General features: G+C 33.4%; 3 protein-coding genes across 3 annotated transcripts; all 3 read left to right on the plus strand.

Moving 5' to 3' along the window:
• The first annotated feature begins 3,909 nt into the window (after window positions 1–3,909).
• On the plus strand, window positions 3,910–4,679 carry LOC131602584 (ABA-responsive protein ABR18-like). Its single transcript, XM_058874738.1, has one exon. It carries the CDS (start codon window positions 3,999–4,001, stop codon window positions 4,473–4,475), a length of 477 nt encoding a protein of 158 aa, XP_058730721.1. The 5' UTR covers window positions 3,910–3,998; the 3' UTR covers window positions 4,476–4,679.
• A 4,611-nt stretch (window positions 4,680–9,290) lies between these two features.
• Window positions 9,291–10,067, plus strand: LOC131602594 (ABA-responsive protein ABR18-like). Its single transcript, XM_058874749.1, has one exon. It carries the CDS (start codon window positions 9,380–9,382, stop codon window positions 9,854–9,856), a length of 477 nt encoding a protein of 158 aa, XP_058730732.1. The 5' UTR covers window positions 9,291–9,379; the 3' UTR covers window positions 9,857–10,067.
• A 10,562-nt stretch (window positions 10,068–20,629) lies between these two features.
• On the plus strand, window positions 20,630–21,401 carry LOC131602602 (ABA-responsive protein ABR18-like). Its single transcript, XM_058874761.1, has one exon. The coding sequence runs from the start codon at window positions 20,733–20,735 to the stop codon at window positions 21,207–21,209; it is 477 nt and encodes a 158-aa protein (XP_058730744.1). The 5' UTR covers window positions 20,630–20,732; the 3' UTR covers window positions 21,210–21,401.
• Window positions 21,402–22,948: the final 1,547 nt, after the last annotated feature.

A 22,948-nucleotide genomic window follows, 5' to 3' on the forward strand; every position in this document is an offset into this window, starting at 1 on the left:
CCCTCGAAAGTTGCCCACGAATAAGGCTGAGGTATCTTCTGGTTGCCTACGAAAGGCTATTCTGATCTTTCCCCTTAGACTACCTGCCCCTCTATGGCATGGGTCAGTCTTTGGGCGAACGATATCTCGATGACCCTTCAACCTCCAAACGAAAGGCTTCCTGCCCTCTTATGGCAAGGACTGACCCTTTCATTCTGAAAGGCTAAAAAGAGACCTATCATCTGAGTTTAAGGTAATTGCCCCTAATTGCCTTGCCATGCTCTATTTTCTATATTCTTTCTCAAAATTCTTCAAAAACTGGCTACGCTCATTTTACGAGCTAAAGTCCATTTTTTCTTCTTTCATCTACATTTTCTGAAAACGAGCAAGCAAAGTAATTAAGAGCCCATGGCAAACCATGGATGCAAAGGGTGCCTTACACCTTCCCTTTGCATAAATTACCCCCCGAACTTAGATTTCTTTAAAAGGTTTTTTTTCTGTTTCTTTTTGCCTTTCTGAATTTGTTTGGATAAAATAAAAGTCGGTGGCGACTCATGCTTAACCGCACATTTCGATTATAAAAGTCAGTTCATCGTATTACATGAGCCAATTGTTTGATCTATAATGTATAAGAAATAGTGATTTCGGAAAGACTCTTTAGCAGACTCAAGATTCAGTTGTGTGGGTTGATATGGATTTTCATCATAGTGTTGTTTTATACGAATTTTACGTTTTTGAATAAAAACACATTCACTCTCCATTTCATTCCCAATCTTTTCAGCACTAGCCTTAACATTTACAAATCCATATTCTCTATATTTTTTCAAATATTTGATTAAACCTTTTACTATTTCTATAGCCCCATCAATACGCATGTCTTTTTTTTACAAACTTTTGCTAATATCATTAACAACTGTTAACAATTCAAACCGAATAATCATAACTACTGAAAATTTAAAGTTTTCAATTCCATGAGTTGCTAAAGATTTGGCTTCACTCTTAATTTTGAGATCATTATCTCGTTCAGCTAGTTTAAGTAGTGCTTCTTTTTCCTCTGAAGTTTGAGATTTAATTGCATATACACTATTCACACGACTTTCCCAACATGTTTGTGAATAGTTTAATAGTTAAACCTTTCATATTGTCTCTAAGAATTTACCAACATTTTGTCGAATGAGAAAATACAGTATAAATACGTTATAACACTCCAAAAATATAGTATAAATACAGTATAAATACATTAGCAGTTTAAATTAATACGTTGCATATACTACTTATCTCACGTATGCTACTTAATCTTATCTCACTTAATTGCCCTAAAAAATATTTAATAAAACCTTTTCAAAATTTATAATATAGTTTGAATCCTAAATTGGCACGATTAGAAGATTTCTAACCTATCAAATAACATTATCAATAATTTAAAATATTCTTTATAATATTAATTGATTTTATTCTACTTTATATTTTATTTATGGGTGGTTACATTCTTTTATTAATTTTGACTTTATAGTGCCCCCATAATTTTGTTAGTCAGTATTTTTAAAAAATAAAATTCTAACAAGTAATTTTATATTAAAATTTTTCTTTTAATATATAGGGGTAAAAACATTTCTTTGGTGCCCATAAAATTATGGGGCCTTGCGCCCCGCGAGCCCGTGTTCAAGGCCACCCCTGCATGTGTTCCTTTGAATAAAACCAAATGACAGTTATTTGCTATTCTTCGCGCCAACGGTTGTTGTAGAAATCTTGTGCTAACTTCTAATTTCGAAATCTTGGATGTGTTGTTGACGTCGAAATCTTAAATAAATAATCTTGAGAGTCAAACTAAGTCCCAACTTCCATCATACACTTGAGACTCCGACTTCTTGAGTTGAAAGGACCATAAATGTTCTTCCAAACTTTGAAATTTTACTTAATTTTTCTCTGAACTTTCCTTTCACACGTTGATCTCAGTGATGTCGAAAATTCAGACTAACACAAACATAGTTGAATGTGAACCATCTAAATCTTAAATATATCGTAATTCTTCTTTATCGAAAAGAAAAGAACGGAAACTTAAAAAATAGAAACATATTAAATCCAATTTGGATCTCGACAACATGTTAAATGGCAGTCAATTTTGCAACCTATTAATGGCCATTAGATTCATCAAACAACTTATTATAACAAATATACTAATTGTTTTGCAAATTGCTAAATATATTAATCAAAAAGAAAATAATTATTATGAAATCAAATATTCTATCTCTCAATAATTAATTAATTAGTGATTGATAATTCAATTATATATATTTTTTATCCTTTTAAATACAACAACTTTTATTTTAAATTCATCGATAAAATCAATCAATTTTTAATTTAAGATTCCTTTTAAATTGTAGTTTATATATATTTTTTTAACTCATTTAAAAATTTCTTTTAAATTTTAGTTCATATAAATTTTCAATACTAATTTTAGTTCCATTTTAATAATTTAATTTATATTAATTTATTTGTAATTTTAAAATGAAAATTAAATTGATAAATTAAATATTAATTATTTAAATTTAAAACAACATAAATATACTAAAAATTAAATAATTAAAATTATAATTTAAAAATTAATTTAAAGATTAAATAATTAAATATAAAAAGTTCAATGGTAATACCTAATTAAGTTTTTTTTAAAGAAAAAAAATACCTAATTAATTAAAAACCAAAAACAATTAATTAGAGGTCGTGACAAGTTGACAACCTATAAATAGTGAAAAATATGTATCAAATTGCACCTAATATAATAATTAAAAGCTAATCAAATAGTCTTGAAAGCAAAAAAATTGTATCCAACGTTCACAAGTTGATCATAATTGATAGCATCTCATCACTTCATTATAGTTGTGAATTGGTCAATGGGCCATTATCAAATTGTGCCTATAATTATTTAGGTATTACTATTGAACTTTTTATATTTAATCATTTAATCTTTAATTTAATTTTTAAATTATTATTTTAATTATTTAATTTTTAATATAATAATGTCGTTTTTAATTTAAATAATAAATATTTAATTTATCAATTTAATATGCATTTTAAAATTACAAATAAATTAGTATAAATTAAACTATTAAAATGGAACTAAAATTAGTAATGAAAATTTATATGAACTAAAGTTTATAAGAAATTTTTAAATGAGTTAAAAACAAAATATATAAACTACAATTTAATGGGAATCTTAAATTGATTTTATCTATGAATTTAAAATAAAAGTTAGTGTATTTAAAAGGATAAAATATATATTTTAAAAAAATATAAAATTGAATTATCAATCACTAATTAATTAATTAATTATTGAGAGATAGAATATTTTATTTCATAATAATATTTTTTTAATTAATACATTTATCAATTTGCAAGGCAATTAGTGTATTTATTATAATTACTTGTTTGATGAATTTATTGGCTATTAATAGACTGCAAAATTGGCTTCCATCTAACATGCTGCTGAGGATCCAAATTGTATTAAATCTTAAATTCAAAAAATAAAAAATCTTTTTCTAAAAGGGCATCATTAGTTTTAGTCCACATTAGACACAAGAAATTCTACCTTTGATTCATTATTTAATTCACAACATTTGATGTAAACAAACAGTACACAATTGTTGAATTTGATCCGTCGAACTTCATTGAATTTGAATGCAACGTGTATGAAGTTAGCGGTATTATCTTTTTATTATTATATACATCACTTTATTATACCAATTTATGTAGCAGCATGAATGTTGATAAAAGAAAAAGTATATAGATAATGGTTTGAACAGAAAAATAATATCAATGGGCCAACAAATTGTCATGTTTGTGACTGAGAGTCAACAAATTGACACCAACAGCCGGGTCATAAATTGAGGTCGGCAAAGAAGGCAGAGTGCCTATAAATACAAAGCTATCCAGTGTTCATAAGTCACACAACCAACATACATTCATACATAATATCTTCTTCTTCTCAAACTCCTCTTTACAACTTCAAATCAATAAGCATTATGGGTGTTTTCACATATGAGAATGATACCACTTCAACTGTCGCTCCTGCCAAGCTATTCAAAGCTGTGGTGCATGATGCTGATGTCATCGTTCCAAAGGTTGTTGATTCAATCAAGACTGTTGAAATCGTTGAAGGAAATGGTGGTCCAGGCACTGTCAAGAAGATCACTTTCGTTGAAGGAGGACAAACCTTATATGTGTTGCACAAAATTGAAGCTATTGATGATACAAAGTTTGAATATAAATACAGTATAGTTGGAGGATTCGGTATATCCGACATAGTTGAGAAGATATCGTTTGAGGCCAAATTGGTTGAAGGTCCAAATGGAGGATCCGTTGGGAAGATGACTGTTAAATATCATACCAAAGGAGATGCTAAGCCCATTGAAAAGGAGGTTGAGGAAGGCAAAGCTAAGAGTGACGCCCTTTTCAAAGCTATTGAAGGTTACGTTTTGGCCAATCCTAATTACAACTGATGATACTATCACTGTCCATGCTGCCTTTGTTGCTGTCTTCTTAATACATGTTATCTTCCAAATGTAATAATAAAGTGTTCGATCTCTTGTTGGCAATTCCTTTTGCGTGTCTGAGGCTTGGTATCTTTGTATCTCAGTTTATCAATAACTTATAAGTTATCATACAAATGAAAGCATATCTATAATAGTATTATTGCTGTTAAATTTAGTAACCAAAAAAAGTTTATGGCATATACTTGTTTAATATATATTTTTTCTGTAACGGAGAATTTGTAGATACAACCAACATATAATTGTGGATATGGAGACAAACACATGTCACACTGAAAAAGAAGTACAAATGATGTTTATGGCAAAATAGAGAAATGTTAGCAACACTCTCTTTTCAACACTCTTAATAACACTAACTTTTTTATTGGTTGAAACATGTGTGGATTCTACTACTTTATGTGGGATTTATTTCCAAAGTGAAAGACCCACACATTTTTTAACCAATAGGAAAATAAGTAGAATGTTGAAAAGAGAGTGTTGCTAGCACTCCTCGGCAAAATAACAATGACAACTATTTTTCTAGAAAGGCATTCTCACATTACTTCAAAAATTGTTATAAGAAATTACAGCACGAGTTAATAAAAAAGTCTTTTAGAGTTTTCAAACTAAACCTTATTTTATAATCAAAATGTTTCTTAATTTGTTCAACTCTTAATATAAAAATTATTTATATTTAGATGCAACAAACATATACTTCTGCCGGTATGAGATAAATACATGAGACACTGACAAATGACATCAAAAAGTAAATGAAAATATAAAGAATTTATTTAAGCAATTCCATTCAAAACTATCTTCTTATGAGAAAAATGGTAATTCTCTAATTCACCTATACCTCAAAAGTTGTTATAAGAGATAAGAGTTACAATAAAATAAACTAGGTTACTGTTAAAGTGTTGTACAAGAAACCTAGAAATTGGGAGAGTTGACGAACTTTACCTATACGTGGTTTTTCCTTACGCAAAAACAGCTAAACTAGGTAAATTTATTTTGGATCAAATGAATGTGTGCATGAATACTCTGAAGCGTCCCCTTTTTCTACACCTCTTTTTTGCAATACCTCCTTAACGCTAATAACATTCGTCATGTTCTTGATGATATGCTGGAAGGTACTAAATTATTTGATTCATTTGTTGATAAATTGATGAGGTACTACAAGGATAAAAAATGATGGTACTATTAGGCTGTCCATGGAAAGTCTTATGATGACAAGTTTGTTGCAAATGAAGATGCTCTGGAAGGTTGTGTTCTCGGAAGGCCCTCTGCTCCTTCTACTTTATTTGCCCAACTTGTTATTGCACTAGATGCATTGCCTCCTATTGTGAAGGCCTATATGGATGTTGGTGTTGATAGATTTCAGACTTCGGCCCGTCTAAAACAGGATCGCCTCATTGCCTATCTTGATGCTGAAGTTAATGAAGCTAGAGCTGTAGAAGACCATATGGTTACTAGAGAAGACCATATGATCACCTTGGTTACAAGAATCAAGTAAGTTGTTGAGTCCCTTAAGGGTTCAGAATTTAACCTTGATCTTGATTTTGACCATGCTCCTTATTCTTTCCCATCCAACCTTCTATAGCCTAGCCTAGCATACCATATTATATCATATCATCATTTGCATCATTATCACTTATAATTATTTATGTTTTTTTTTCCAACTTTCATGTATATGTTGATCATTGTTATTATTTTCGTACTTTTTGGATATTGATATTATATGGCTGTTTTGGATAGTGTTTTGTATGGCATAATTTGTCTATTATTCTAGTTTGGTTGATGTTCTATCTATATTGTTGTATGCTAGTTTATTGCGTATCTTGTTTTTTTTCCTGAAAGTGTGTTGATTGTGCATTAATAAGTTCAAGTATACTATTTCTATATTAAATTAGTTTTTTATTGTATGACATTTTGTATAGGCTAGTACCTCATTTTGGATTCATCTCTGTGAGTCGTGTCTGTTTTTGACCTTATCTATTTTTGATATTTGTCTAAGGGGAGAAAGGATAGCGATATTATCTTGATATTTACGCGCATTAAGTGTTTAATGCAGGGGAATTATATAACTTAAGATTCCATGTGTGTAATATCAATTGTTGTATGCTGTTTAAAAAGTCCTGAGTCAATTTCATCTTGGAACACAAATTTCAAAGTTCAACTATCACTCAAATAAAATAAAATAATATCCCAAGTTTTCCAAACTTCAAAAAAGGGAAGATTAAAATTGCATTGTAGCCGGTATCATTATTTTGATGTTTCGTCAATTATTTATTCTATGTGTGTTTGTAATTTTCTTTATCGCACTTGTTTTATTTGTTTGTAATTTGCATGTACCATTTATTGGACAAGTGGCTTCAAGCACAAGAGGAGAGGGTGAATTGTGGTATTCCAAATTCGCAATTACTTTTGTGATTTTTGAAAATGTACTTAAAATTGTGTTAGTAGTTTCTTAAAGGTAGAGTATAATAGCTAAAAGTAAAGAACAATAAGTAAATAGCGAAAATTAAAGAGGACATGGGATAGAGAGATTACACCATATATTTATACAGGTTCAGCCGAACATTGGCTTACTCCTGCCCCCAAGAGATCTTTTGGAGATCTTGACTATAAACTTTAAACTTTTACAGGTTATATCCACAAACCTTAATACAATATGATCTTGCAATTTTACAGGATTATCCCCTACACAGGATAGCTTTTACCCAAGGCTAATCTAACAAACCTTTAAAGATTTTCAGGCTTACCTCAACAATTAAACAAAAATTTTCTTACAAAGCTCAAGAAACCAAGATAGAGATTATATGACTAATTTATCTCACAAACTAAACTTAGTCTCTCAAAAGTATCACACTCTTAAAAATTAAACAAACAACATGACCACTTACAAACTCTTCCTTATAAGTAAAATTTCACTCAAAAGCACTTAGGAAACTTAAGTGACAAAGAAATATTTCTAGGTAGAGAAGAGATAAAAATAGAGAGAAAAATTCGAAAGAAAATATAAAGGTTTGGATAGTGACGTGAAATGTAGAGGAGGCAAGCCTCCTTTATATAGGTAATGAAAAATTAGAAAAGAAAATGATCCATGGGCAGAATTAATGATTCAATCGATTGGCATAACGCTCCAATCAATTGGAAGCCCTAAAATTAATTGATTATGATTTATGAAAAGAAAGAAATGATTCATAGTCGTTGCAATTCATTAAGGTGTTGTCCTAGTCGTTTGGTTAAACGTTTGGCCCTTCTCTAATCGATTGGCTTAATGCTTCAATCGAGTGATTAGCTCAGAAAAGTTTTCCCAATCGATTGGCTTAAGTCCCTAATAGATTGGTTAGTTCCAAAAATATTTTAAAAAATAGGGAACAATTCCTTAATCACTTGGCTCTTTTTTTTTTTTTTTAAATTAAGATGTAAAATGGTTAGAAAATGACTTTGTGTGGGTGTAGCTTGCCTTAGAAATTAGCGGCTACTCCCTTATTTTTACAAAATTCTAGCTACTCAGAAAGACATAGCCTGACAAGCTTTCATACTTTCTCTCTTCCATTCCTATTAGGCTACAAGATTCTTTGGCAGATGTATTTATCATATAGACACTTCAATATTGTGTCTTTTCTTGATGTGGCTTTAGATGTTTTTTTAGTTGGGTCACCATCAGAGTTGAAAGTTATTTTTATCTACTATAAGAAGAAGATTTGATTCTGCATCTGGCCTTATGTTTTGATGATAACATTACATGATATCTTAGAGAAACAATTTAGTACTCTAACAGTTTCTGTCTAATGTGTAGCTTTTGCTAACAGGTTCGGACTCTGAAAAAAAGGTGTGTGACGTCATCAGGTTCTGAACTCAAATTGAAATAATTTGACTTATAAGAAATTTACAACCGTATATGCTCGCCTAACTAGATGGAGTTAGTAAGGTGCCCTATTTTTCCCTATTTTTGGCCTCTCTCTAGTTAGGCGAGCCTATGGTCTCGCCTAGAGGCCTGCCTCAATATTTTATTTTTACGGATATATTATATATTTTTTTGGAGTCCCTTTAATAAATTTATCATAAATTTTAAATATCAGAATTCACTCCCGCTTCCTCACTCTTGTATTTGAAGTCATTTAATAAAACATATAACCAGCCTGAACCATAATATTAAAAAAATCTGGACTTTTAAATTCAATGAAAAAAATTAATGAAAATCTCATGAGAAAAAAATTATTGATAAAGGAGTTTATTGAAGGGAGTAAAGTATTTTAGTTATGTGTCTTGTGATTATTATTGAATTCACAACATTCAAGGCAACCAAACTCTAAATATAAGAACCAAAAGATAGAGGAGTTGATTGAAGTATTTTTATCATGGTTATTATTTCTCTCTGTTTACATGAATTTTTTTAGCATTTTTTTTCATCAAATTAAAACTCCCAATCAAACAGTATTTTTTTAGCATTTTTTATCATGGTTATTATTATAAGTTAGAACGCCAAATCTAAACTTATATTATTATATAATTTAATTCACAGTATTCGATGCAAACAAACAGTACACAGATGTTGAAAATGATCCATTATCAAAATTGATTATCTAGAATGTTGATAAAATGTTGAAAATGATCCATTATTAAAATTGATTATCTAGAATGTTGATAAAATAAAAGTGATAATGTATTTTTGGCCTGTGTGAATTTGTTTGTGATGGTGAGTCAACAAATTCATGCTAACAGCTGAAGAATAAATTGAGTAGGCAAAGAAGGCAGAGTGCTTATAAATAGAAACCTTTCCCATGCTCATCATACACACCAACATACACACTATCTTCTTCTCAAACTCCTCTTTATTTAACAACTTCATCTAATCAATAAGCATTATGGGTATTTTCACATATGAGAATGATACCACTTCTACCGTTGCACCTGCTAAGTTATTCAAAGCTGTCGTGCATGATGCAGATGTCATCGTTCCAAAGGTTGTTGATTCCATCAAAACGGTTGAAATCGTTGAAGGAAATGGTGGTCCTGGAACCGTCAAGAAGATCACTTTCGTCGAAGGAGGACAAACCTTGTATGTGTTGCACAAAGTTGAAGCCATTGATGATGCAAAGTTGGAATATAATTACAGTATAGTCGGAGGTTTTGGTATATCAGACGATGTTGAGAAGATATCATTTGAGGCCAAATTGGTTGAAGGTCCAAATGGAGGATCAGTTGGGAAGACGATTGTTAAATATCATACCAAAGGAGATGCTAAGCCCATTGAGAAGGAAGTTGAGGAAGGAAAGGCTAAGGGAGATGCTCTTTTCAAAGCCATTGAAGGTTATGTTTTGGCAAATCCTAATTATAATTGATGATAGCTAGCATATCATCACTGTCCTTGCAAGCAAGCTTTGTTGGTGTCTTCTTAATATAAGTTATCTTCCAATGTAATAATAAAGAGTTTGATCTCTTGTTGTCTGTTCCTTTTGCTTGTGAACTGCGAGGCTTGATATCTTTGTATTCCGGCCACTTTATCAATAATCAACAACTTAATACAAATGAAAAGCATATTCCATATAACAATTTATTATCTTAATTCCAACTTTAAATTTTTTGATCTAGTCCAAACAATGTTTCAACCTTGATCTTGATAATGATTTGTTAAACATGTTTGCTATAACCTAGAAATCTACCACGTCTGGTTTGGAAAAATCTCAAGAACAAATCCACAAGATTATGATCTCTCTCTTCAAAACATGTTCAGAATCTCAAAAAGTTTTGTGGTGATTTGGTATATTTGAATAAAAATGGGAGTGAGATGGATATATAGGTTAAGTACAAGTTGCTTAATCATTTCAACACTATGTTCCAAAGATTTGATAAAGGAAACTCTCAACGGAAGCAGTTAGAAGATTTGAAAGACGGTAAAACATTAAAAGCAATTCAAAATAGTTTAAATGTCGAAGACACATGGAAGAAGACTAGAAGGTTGAAGCCCACATAAGGGAGTACATGTCAATTTCTGGAGAAAAAAATTTATGATCTTTAGCCCATTTTTTAAAAAAAAAACTTATTTATATTATAGATACAACAAACATAAACTTTTTCCGATATAGGATAAACACAGGTGACACTTTTATTTAAAATTGTGGTGAAAATAAATACAAACGATAATTGTGGAAAAAGAAACAACCAGATAAACGACGTCATATTATAAAAATAAAAATAAGTGAAAATATAATGAATTTATTTATGCAATTCGATCAGAATGATCTTTGCATGGAAAAGAGTAACTCTCTGATTCACTATACCTCAAAAGTTATTATAAGATTATAGTAAGAGTTACAAGAAAATGAACTTTGTGGTTTTCAAACTAACCCGTATTTTGAAATTAAGTGTTTCCCAATCTCTTTTACTCTTAATAAAAAAATTATAGAAACTCAAAAGGTTTCTCAAATCCCATTTGTAGATTCTCTGTTTGTATGGTTGACATTAATTTTAGTAAAACAAATTAGACAGCAACATGTTGAATATAATGTTTCAACATTGCAAAAAATATATGTTGAACATGATATTCTATTTAGTGCAACTGGTATAACATGTCAAAAAGATGTTCTATGCAGGATCATCCGACATCGTGACTAAGTGTTAAGTTGGGCTTCTGGATTTTGTTTAAATTGTTAGAGATGCAGAATATTTGGAGAATATTATGCAATCCAATACAACACTTAACCTAAGGATAAAAGATTTTGTTGTGAATTCAATGCCAAGAACAAAGTATAAAACAAGGAAGAATAAAGGACAAGGAAGAAGAGGAACACAATAATTGGTTATAACTGCTATTCTTTCACTTTCTCTTAAAACAAGATTACAAGTTTACAAGAATAACAAATAACCTCTCTCACCCTAAATTAGGATTTGCAGCTTAGTAATGATGAGAGACTAGTATGCTATTTATAATAAAACCTAACATACTAACTAATGGGCTTTTTCAGCAAGGCCCATTACACAAGCCAACTTAATAAACAAGCTAACTTAACAAATTAGGGTTTAAACACTAAAACCTAATTTAACATGCTAACAACCCTAGCATCTTCGACATCTGCATGCTAGACCCATCTTCGACTACAGCATGCACACTTCGACACCAGCATGTGAACAATCCTTCGACTTCATGCTTAACCCTGTCGAACTGTCGAACCAAGAAGCTACCCTTCGACAATACTAGAGTTTGATCCAATATCTCACAAATCTCCACCTTGGACCTAACTCTACAACGTCAAGGAACAAACTAGCTTTCTTTATGCAGCTTTATCAACTGCATACAGTGGAAAAACTTGCAACTCGGCAATGTCTTGGTGATCATATCAGCAGCATTGTCTTCAGTCGAAACCTTCAGCACTTGGACTTCTCCACGCTCGATTACTCCTCTGACGAAATGCAGCCTCACATCAATGTGCTTAATTCGCTCATGATAGGCTGAATTCTTCGACAGGTGTATTGCACTTTGACTATCACATTTAACAGTGATACCTCGACCTTGAAGTTTCAGCTCCTTCGCAAAACCTTCAAGCCACAATGCTTCTTTCACAGCTTCAGTTAGGGCAATATACTCCGCTTCAGTGGTTGATAGAGCAACAACCTTCTGAAGTGTTGCTTTCCAACTAATTGCAGTGCCAAACATAGTGAAAACATATCCAGAAATAGATTTTCTGGAATCCATACAACCTGCATAATCAGAGTCGACATATCCTTCGATTACTGCTTTACCATCTTCACCCAAGGCTCCACCATAAATTAGGACTCTATTCAGAGACCCATTTATGTACCTTAAAATCCACTTCAATGCTTGCCAGTGAGCCTTTCCAGGATTCGCCATGTACCTGCTTACAAGACTTACTGCGTATGCTATGTCGGGTCTAGTACAAACCATAGCATACATCAAAGAACCAACTATATTAGCATACGGAATGCTATTCATATAGGCTCTTTCGACATCAGTACTGGGACACTGATCAATACTCAGCTTGAATTGAGGGTTTGTTGGAGTCACAACTGGCTTCGAATTCGACATACCAAACTTTTCAAGAATCTTCCGTAGATATGCCTCTTGAGATAGGCATAACTTCGACTTCTTTCTATCTCTTCGAATGTCAATTCCAAGAATCCTGGAAGCAGCTCCCAGATCCTTCATATCGAACTCCTTATTGAGTTCAGCCTTCACCCTCATCACATCTTCAACATTGTTGCTTGCTATGAGAATATCATCCACATAAAGCAACAAAATAACAAATGAATTACTAGGTCGAAATCTGAAGTAAACGCAGTGGTCGAACTGACTTCTAATGAAACTTATGCGTGCCATGAACTTGTCGAATCTCCTATTCCACTGTCGAGGAGATTGTTTCAGCCCATACAAAGATCTCTTTAACTTGCACACATAATCTTCCTTCCCCTTTTCGATATACCCTTCAGGTTGCCTCATCAGGATCGTTTCATCTAGATCACCATACAAGAATGCAGTCTTCACATCCATCTGTTCCAGTTCAAGATCGAACTGTGCCACCATGGCAAGCAACATTCGAATGGACCTATGCTTCACAACAGGAGAAAACACATCATTGAAGTCGACACCTTCTTTCTGAGTGAAACCCCTTGCAACTAACCTTGCCTTGTATCTTTTCGACGTCACTCCTTCAATTCCTTCCTTAACTTTGAAAATCCATTTACAGCTGACTAACCTTGCCCCAGCAGGTTTCTTGATCAGTTCCCAGGTATGATTATCATGAAGAGATTTTATCTCATCATCCATGGCCTTCAGCCATTCAGTATTATTTCGACTCCTCATAACTTCCTTATAGTCTCTAGGTTCTTCGTCTAGAACCTCACTTGCAGAGATTAAGGCATAAGCTATAAGATCTGCATATCCAAGTCTCTGAGGTGGCTTGATGACTCTTCTCGACCTATCTCTCGACAATAGGTAGTCATCGTCAGTTTCCTCAACTTCAGCATCTTCTGCTTCTTCTTCGACTTCATCTGGGATATGCAATTCAGCATCAACATGCTCCACCTCAACAGGAATCTCTACCTGTTCCAGCTCTTCTGCACTTCGATCATCATCATCAGTTTTCTTAAAAGCCATTTCAGCTTCATTGAAAACTACATCTCGACTGGTGATACACCTCCTGTGACCTGGCTCTAGGCACCATAGCCTATAAGCTTTGACTCCTTCAGGGTATCCCATGAACATGCATTTCAGAGCTCTAGGTTCGACCTTGTCTTGCCTAATGTGAGCATAGGCTATGCAGCCAAATACTCTCAGTTTGTCGAGATCTGGTGGATGTCCCGACCAAACTTCTTCAGGTGTCTTCATATCTAACGCTGTCGAAGGACATCTGTTTATCAGATATGTTGCTGTCGAAACAGCCTCAGCCCAGAACACCTTCTTTAAACCGGCACTAGTCAACATGCATCTGACTCTCTCCAAAATAGTTCGATTAAACCTTTCAGCCAAACCATTTTGCTGTGGAGTACCTGCAGTAGTTCTATGCCTTGCAATACCAGAGGCAGCACAAAAACTGTCGAATGCCTCATTGCAAAATTCAAGGCCATTGTCGGTTCTCAACCTCTTGACCTTTCTGCCAGTCTGATTTTCAACCAGAGTCTTCCAACTTTTGAAATTCTCAAAAGTTTCATCCTTAGTCTTCTGGATGAATACCCATAATTTTCTGGAATAATCATCTACTATGGATAGAAAATACCTTGCTCCTGAATGTGATGCACACCTTGCAGGCCCCCAAAGATCAGCATGGATGTAATCAAGGGATCCATGTGTTCTTTGTTTGCCTTTGTTGAACTTCACTCTGCAAGATTTTCCAAGTACACAGGGTTCACAAAACTTCAGCTTTTCGATTTTGTCTCCACCAAGCAGATTTTGTTTCCCTAATTCGACCAGACCCCTTTCACTGACATGGCCCAATCTCATGTGCCAGATTTCTGTTTTCGACAAAGGTTTCGTGGATGCAACATTTGTCGAACCACTTACAACTTCAGCCTCAAGGGTATACAAGCCTTGTTTCTTCACGCCTCTCAAGACTTCCTTCGAACCCTTCATGACTCTTAGGATACTTTTCTCTCCTTGGAAAACATATCCTTTCTTGTCGAATTCACCAAGAGAAAGCAGATTTCTCTTCAAATCAGGAACATACCTGACTTCAGTCAATAACCTTATTGACTCATCATGGATCTTGAATCTCACAGATCCAACACCTGCAATCTTGCAAGCCTTGTTGTTTCCCAGCAATACTGATCCACCATCTTGATCACATAATTCCTCGAACAAGTCTTTGTTTGGAGTCATGTGCCAAGTGCAACCTGAATCCATAATCCACTCCTTCTTAGAGTCACTGCTTGAAACCACAAGAACATCAGATGATTCGAAATCATCTTGAACAATGGCAGCGTTGCCATTATCCTTACCTCCATGATATTTCAAGCGTTCAGGGCACACCTTTCTTGTGTGACCCTCCTTCTTACAATGGTAGCATCGAATGCCAGATGCTTCGCCACTGTAAGTCTTCGACTGGCTTTTGCCTTTCTTCTTGTCGAACTTACCATCCTTTCGTAAGAGTTTTCCTTTAACGGCCAAACCTTCGCCAACAGTCGAAGGTTTATGCTCCTTTCGTTCATTCAAGTCCTTAGAGTACAAGGCTGATTGAACTTCTTCAAACGTCAGGGACTCCCTTCCATACAAGAGAGTTTCTTTGAAGTGAGCATGTGATCGAGGCAAAGAACACAATAGTAACAGCGCTTGATCTTCATCATCGATCTTCACATCAATATTTTCAAGATCAAGGATCAACTTGTTGAACATATCCAACTGCTCAGCCAATACTTTGTCTTCAATCATCTTGAATGAATACAAAGCTTGCTTCAGGTAGAGTCGATTTACCAGCGATTTGGTCATATACAAACTTTCAAGTTTCACCCATAACCCTGATGCCGTCGTCTCCTTTGATACCTGCCGGAGAACCTTATCACCAAGGCTCAACAAAATTGCGATGTGTGCTTTCTCGATCATATTCGTCTTCTCCACTGCCGTCAATTCTGCATTCATGGCTGCCTCTCCCTTCAACGCTTCCAAACAACCCTGCTGAACCAGTAGAGCTTTCATCTTCAAGCGCCACAGACCGAAATCATTCACTCCGGTGAACTTTTCAATCTCATACTTTGTTGAAGGCATCTTCTCCACGCTCACCGCACTAATTTGTTGTGAATTCAATGCCAAGAACAAAGTATAAAACAAGGAAGAATAAAGGACAAGGAAGAAGAGGAACACAATAATTGGTTATAACTGCTATTCTTTCACTTTCTCTTAAAACAAGATTACGAGTTTACAAGAATAACAAATAACCTCTCTCACCCTAAATTAGGATTTGCAGCTTAGTAATGATGAGAGACTAGTATGCTATTTATAATAAAACCTAACATACTAACTAATGGGCTTTTTCAGCAAGGCCCATTACACAAGCCAACTTAATAAACAAGCTAACTTAACAAATTAGGGTTTAAACACTAAAACCTAATTTAACATGCTAACAACCCTAGCATCTTCGACATCTGCATGCTAGACCCATCTTCGACTACAGCATGCACACTTCGACACTAGCATGTGAACAATCCTTCGACTTCATGCTTAACCCTGTCGAACTGTCGAACCAAGAAGCTACCCTTCGACAATACTAGAGTTCGATCCAATATCTCACAGATTTTATCTGTTTAAAGAGATTTGGTTGGCTTTTAAATTTGGATAATATTTAGGAAACTAATGATTGAATATCTATTTTCATGGAGAATATCTCGCAGATCTCTAGCAGTCTCCCTACTATGTTTTGAAGCCCGAGTCCAGACCAGATGTGTGATATTAATAGCAAGCTACAACCCTTTTGAAGAGCAGAACTTACAGGATTAGGTTAGAGTTTTTCCTTTTAATGTGAGTCTCTCTAATATCATGTTGATATAAGAGTAGGACTGTTTATGGTTGTAAGTTCTGTCATGCATTCATAAGCTGTTAAGTATTGAATGTATGTGTGTCACTTAGGTATCATTGATACAGTTATCTAAGTGCGTGTTGCTTGTGTTTTAAGTTATTGTTCTTGATCAAAGCTTTTAAGAAAGGTAAAGTATTTGTTGATTAAGGGAGTTTTAATCGTGTATTGTTTGTAATTGACAATTGTTGTCCAGGGCCGTCAATATCAGTACCTCGTGTAGTTATTGTGAGACATCATTGTGGTGATTTGAAGTGGGAGGGATTTCTCTTTTATAGGAAGTTCTTAGGTAGAAGTTGCACTAGGAAGGGATTAAGTGAGAAGTAAGTAAACCGGAGGTTGTTTGCATAGTACTTTGAATTGATACTACTAATAGTGAATTTCCTTCCTGGCTTGGTAGCCCTCAGAGTATGTGTTATTGTACACTGAATTGGGTTAACAATTATTTGTGTTCAGTTGCTTTCTAGCATTATTTTTCATTCATGTATATCTGTTTGTTGTATGCTGTGTCAGATCAAATGTCCTAACAAGTCGTAAGACATCTTGAGTCTTAAGGCCGGAATATGATTATTTTAGCAAGTGTACTAAAATATCTCTAAGTAGTAAAATCTATTTTTTTTTCATATTGATTGTGCAATTTCAACACCGCAATTTAAAAGTATTAAAATTGTTAACTTTGAAGAAAATGATGACTTTGACAAAAAAAAAAACTCCTAAAAAAGAGAAGATGAGTTTATTCGTCCAAACGGTACAATAGACACCTCAAGATAAACAAGCTCAAACATTCTGATAAAGGTTTGATACATTTCAGAAATATTCACTCGCTCAAGAAGGAACACAAGAAAAAGGATGATGCGATTACGTGTTACGAGTGTGATAAATTAGAACACTATAGAACTACCTGTCCAAGTCTCACCAAACATCCTAAGAAGAAAGCTAAGGAAGTCTACAAGAAGAAAGGAACGAATTCCAAAGGTCGTAGAGCCTATATTGTGTGGGAAGAAGATGATGAGAGATCCTCCTCAGAAACTTGCTCTAGTTCAGATGATGAGTGTGCCAACCATTGTCTGTTGGCACGTAAGAAATGTTAAACGTCAAAGGTATATAATTTTGATTTTGATAAATATTCTTATAGCGAATTCTCACAAGCTTTTTGTTGTGAAATCGATGCCAAGAACAAAGTATAATAGGTTTCTTTTCTTGGCAAAAAACCCACAAGGGTAAGAACATGGGAAGCAAGAGGAACACACTAAAATTGATTTTAAACTGTTATTGTTTACTTTCTCTTTGAAACAAGATTACAAGTGTTACATAATAATAAATAGCACCTCTCACCATAATTAGGATTTGCAGTATGCAATGATGAGATACTAATATGCTATTTATAATAAAACTAACACACTAAACTAATGAGCTTTTACACACAGACTCATTACTCAAGCTAACTTAGGGAACAAGCTAACTTAAACAATTGGGCTTAACAAACAGGCCCAATTTGACATGCAATCCTAGCATTTCGACTACTGTATACTCGAGTATACTTCGACTATAACATGTGAATAAACTTCGACGACATGCTAAAATCCTGTCAAATTGTCGAACCAAAAAGCTACCCTTCGACCATACTAGAGTTTGATCCAATATCTCACAAATCTTCACCTTGGAACAAACATTATTACATCAAGGGAACAAACTAGATTTTTTTTCTGCAGTTTTATCAATTGCATACAATGGAAAAACTTGTAACTTGGCAAGGTCTTGGTGATCATATAAGCAGTATTGTAATATTTCGAAACCTTCAACACTTGGACTTCTCCAAGCTCACTGCATCAATTTATTGTGAAATCAATGTCAAGAACAAAATATAATAAGTTTCTTTTCTTGGAAAGAAACTCATGAGGGTAGGAAAGAGGGAAGTAAGAAGAACACAATGAAATTGATTATAAACTATTATTATTTACTTTCTCTATGAAACAAGATTACAAATGTTATAGAATAACAAATAACCTCTCTCACCCTAATTAAGATTTGCAGTATGCAATGATGAGAGACTAGTATGTTATTTATAGTAAAACTAACACACTAAATTAATGGGTTTTTACACACAAACACATTACACAAGCTAACTTAGGGAACAATCTAACTTAAACAATTGGGTTTAACAAATAGACCCAATTTGACATGCAATCCTAGCATTTCGACTACTGCATATTTGAGCATACTTTGACTACAACATTTCAGGACTTCAACTACATCATGTGCACACACTTCGACGACATGCTAAAATTCTATTGAATTTTTGAACCAAGAAGTTACCTTTCGACCATACTAGAGATCGATCCAATATCTCAAAATTTTAATGATATGAATTCGGATTCTATAAATGCTTTTAAGAAGATTTCTCTCAAAAAAAATTATTATGACACTTGAACAGGAGATAAATAACCTTAATCCACTTTAGATTATTTTAAAGACACACATATATCTCTAGTTGATGAGCATTATAACGTTTCTAACACTTTAGTTGAAAAGCTGGAAAAAGAAGAATGTGTTAAATGTCCAATTTTAAAACTTGAAATGGAAAATCTCACGGATAATTAACTCATGCAACTTCACTATCTTGTTCTTGTTCTAGCTCTTCAAGTGATAGAGGAATGATTTTCATAAAAAACCTTCGTGTCACTAAGATAAATAGAAGAAGCATTTCATCTAGAGCTATTTATCATTATTGTGGTGATAAGGGACAGATTAGGCCTCAATGCCGCATTAGGAACTTCCAAGTTCCAAATGGTAAAATGGTATGGGTTCCTAAGTGTACCTCAACTAACCCTAAAGGATCCACTAGTTTCGAACTTAGATTGCCTATTTGATTGTTATATCAAATTCTTGTATCCGCAAAAAGATTATAATTTCTAGATAGCAGTTGTTCACGACACATGACGGGAGATGCTACCATGATCATCAAGTTTGATGAGAAGGAAAGCAATAATGTCATGTATTTGGGCAACGCAAGAGATAAAATATTAGGAAAATGTATTGTGAAAAATTCCTCCACAATCATCATTAAACATTGAAAATGTGCTTTTAGTGAAATGACTTAAACACAACCTACTTAGCATTAGCCAATTATGCGACAAAAGGTACACTGTTATTTTTTATACTCTTAGTTGTTTAATTGAGCATAAGACAATTAAGGATCTTGTGTTTAAGGTTTCTAAGATTTGATAATGTCTATATGCTTGATCTAGATGACATGTTAATGCATGAAATGATTGTGCATTTTGACTTATTAAATAAAATAGCATCAAAGAATCTAGTGATTGATCTTCATAAAATGAAATATTTAAAAGACAAATTATGTGATGTTTGTCAAATGGAAAAGCTAACGAGAGTGTCGTTTAAATCAAAAAAAGTTGTTTCCACATCAAAATCTCTCGAGTTTCTCCATCTAAACTTGTTTGGTCCTTCGCGAACAAGAAGTTTAGGAGGAAAATATTACGGATATGTAATTGCTGATTACTACTCTAGAATTAATTGGACATTATTTTTGGCTCATAAGGATGAAACTTTTAAAACATTCGTTAATTTTGCTAAGTTTGTCTAAAATGTTTTTAATTTAAAAATTATCACTCTGAGTAATGATCAGGGTGATGAATTTATTAACTATTAATTTCAAAATTATCTCTATAAATATCTCTATAAACGCTCTTTGAGTGTTGCCGTGATCAGATCCTAATGAGCTCTCCGAGTCCACATTAAACAGCATGAATTTATAACATTTAATGTAAACAAAAAGTACACAATTGTTGAATTTCATCCGTCGAACTTCATTGAATTTGAATGCAACGTGTATGAAGTTAGCGGTATTATCTTTTTATTATTATATCTATATACATCACTTTATTATACCAATTTATGTAGCAGCATGAATGTTGATAAAGAAAAGTATATAGATAATGGTTTGAATAGAAAAATAATATCAATGGGCCAACAAATTGTCATGTTTGTGACAGAGAGTCAACAAATTGACACCAACAGCCCGGTCATAAATTGAGGTCGGCAAAGAAGGCAGAGTGCCTATAAGTAGAAAGCTATCCAATGCTCATAACTCACACAATCAACATACATACATACTATCTTCTTCTTCTTCTTCTCAAACTCCTCTTTACAACTTCATTATCATATTACCAAATCAATAAGTATGGGTGTTTTCACATATGAGAATGACACCACTTATACCGTTGCACCTGCTAAGTTATTCAAAGCTGTGGTTCATGATGCTGATGTCATCGTTCCTAAGGTTGTTGATTCTATCAAAACTGTTGAAACCGTTGAAGGAAATGGTGGTCCTGGAACCGTCAAGAAGATCACTTTCATTGAAGGAGGACAAACTTTGTATGTGTTGCACAAAATTGAAGCCATTGATGACGCAAAGTTTGAATATAATTACAGTATAGTTGGAGGATTCGGTATATCGGACATTGTTGAGAAGATATCATTTGAGGCCAAATTAGTTGAAGGTCCAAATGGAGGATCCGTTGGGAAGATGACTGTTAAATATCATACCAAAGGAGATGCTAAGCCCATTGAGAAGGAAGTTGAGGAAGGCAAGGCTAAGAGTGATGCTCTTTTCAAAGCCATTGAAGGTTATGTTTTGGCAAATCCTAATTACAACTGATGATGCTATCACTGTCCTTGCTGGCTTTGTTGCTGTCTTCTTAATACATATTATCTTCCAATGTAATAATAAAGTGTTCGATCTCTTGTTCTCAATTCCCTTTGCGTGTCAACTCTGAGGATTGGTATCTTTGTATCTTAGTTTTTCAATAACTTATAATACAAATGAAAGCAATTTTTTTTTTGTTGATAAGCAATGATTTTATATCAAAGAGCACTAAAGGTACTCAAAACAGAATTACACACATAATAGAATATCCCACTAAAGCACTATTAGAGTTACTTTACAGTTGCATACACGCTATTGGAAAATTGAACCATTCATAGAAAGAGCATCCTAGTTTCTTTTTACTTTCAATAGACATCCACCACCAAGTAAACACCTTAACATTGTGTATAATTTCATCCACATCTCCCACTGCATTATTGAAAATTATATGATTCCTTTGTTTCCAAATGCACCAGCACACTGCAACCCATATAACTCCAGCCCTCTTAGCAGATATATTTTGCTGTAAAGCTTCACACCATTTCAAGTACTTACTACAGCAATCTGCTCCACCATCTATTGAAATTTAGTAACAAAAAAAAGTTTATGGCATATACTTGTTTAATTTATATTTTTTCAGGAGAATTTGTAGATACAACCAACATATACTTGTGGGTATGGAGACAAACACATGTGACACTGAAAAGAAGTACAAATGATGTTTCTGGCAAAATAGAGAAATGTTAGCAACATTCTCTTTTCAACACTCTCTCTAACACTCACTTTCTTATTGGTTGAAACATGTGTGAATCCTACCACTTTATGTGGGATCCATTTCCAAAGTGAAGGGCCCACACATGTTTTAACCAATAAGAAAGTAAGTGTTAGAGAGTGTTGCTAGCACTCTTCGGCAAAATAACAATGACAACTAAACAAAATGCTTCAAGTAATAAAAATAATAATAAATGAAAATACAAAGAATTTGATTATCGTATTTGACTAAATCAATCTATTTCTCTAGAGAGGCATTCTCACATTACTTCAAAAATTGTTATAAGGAATTACAGTACGAGTTAAAAAAAATAGTCTTTAGAGTTTCCAAACTAAACCTTATTTTATAACCAAATGTTTCTTAATTTGTTCAACTCTTAATATAAAAATTATTTATATTTAGATACAAAAAACGTATACTTCTGCCGGTATGAGATAAACACATGAGAAACTGACAAATGACGTCAAATAATAAAAATGAAAGTAAGTGAAAATATAAAGAATTTATTTAAGAAATTCCATCAAAACAATCTTCGTATGAGAAAAATGGTAATTCTCTGATTCACCTATACCTCAAAAGTTGTTATAAGAGATAAGAGTTACAATAAAATAGACTAGGTTACTATTAAAGTGTTGTACAAGAAACCTAGAAATTGGGAGAGTTGATGAGCTTTACCTGTACGTGGTTTTTCCTTATCCAAAAACAATTCAATTAGGTAAATTTATTTTGGATCAAACGAATGTGTGCATGAATACTCTGAAGTGCCCCCTTTTTCTACACCTCTTTTCTGCAATACCTCCTTAACGCCAATAACATTCGTCATGTTCTTGATGATATGCTGGAAGGTACTAAATTATTTGATTCATTTGTTGATAAATTGATGAGGTACTACAAGGATAAAAAATGATGGTATTATTAGGCTGTCCATGGAAAGTCCTATGATGACAAGTTTGTTGCAAATGAAGATGCTCTGGAAGGT

The sequence above is a fragment of the Vicia villosa genome, linkage group LG1 (assembly GCF_029867415.1).
Source record: "Vicia villosa cultivar HV-30 ecotype Madison, WI linkage group LG1, Vvil1.0, whole genome shotgun sequence".
In the NCBI taxonomy this organism is placed as follows: domain Eukaryota; kingdom Viridiplantae; phylum Streptophyta; class Magnoliopsida; order Fabales; family Fabaceae; genus Vicia; species Vicia villosa.

Coding starts and splice junctions, on each gene's coding strand:
- LOC131602584 (XM_058874738.1), top strand. CDS start 3,999: ATGGGTGTTTTCACATATGAGAATGATACCACTTCAACTGTCGCTCCT.
- LOC131602602 (XM_058874761.1), top strand. CDS start 20,733: ATGGGTGTTTTCACATATGAGAATGACACCACTTATACCGTTGCACCT.
- LOC131602594 (XM_058874749.1), top strand. CDS start 9,380: ATGGGTATTTTCACATATGAGAATGATACCACTTCTACCGTTGCACCT.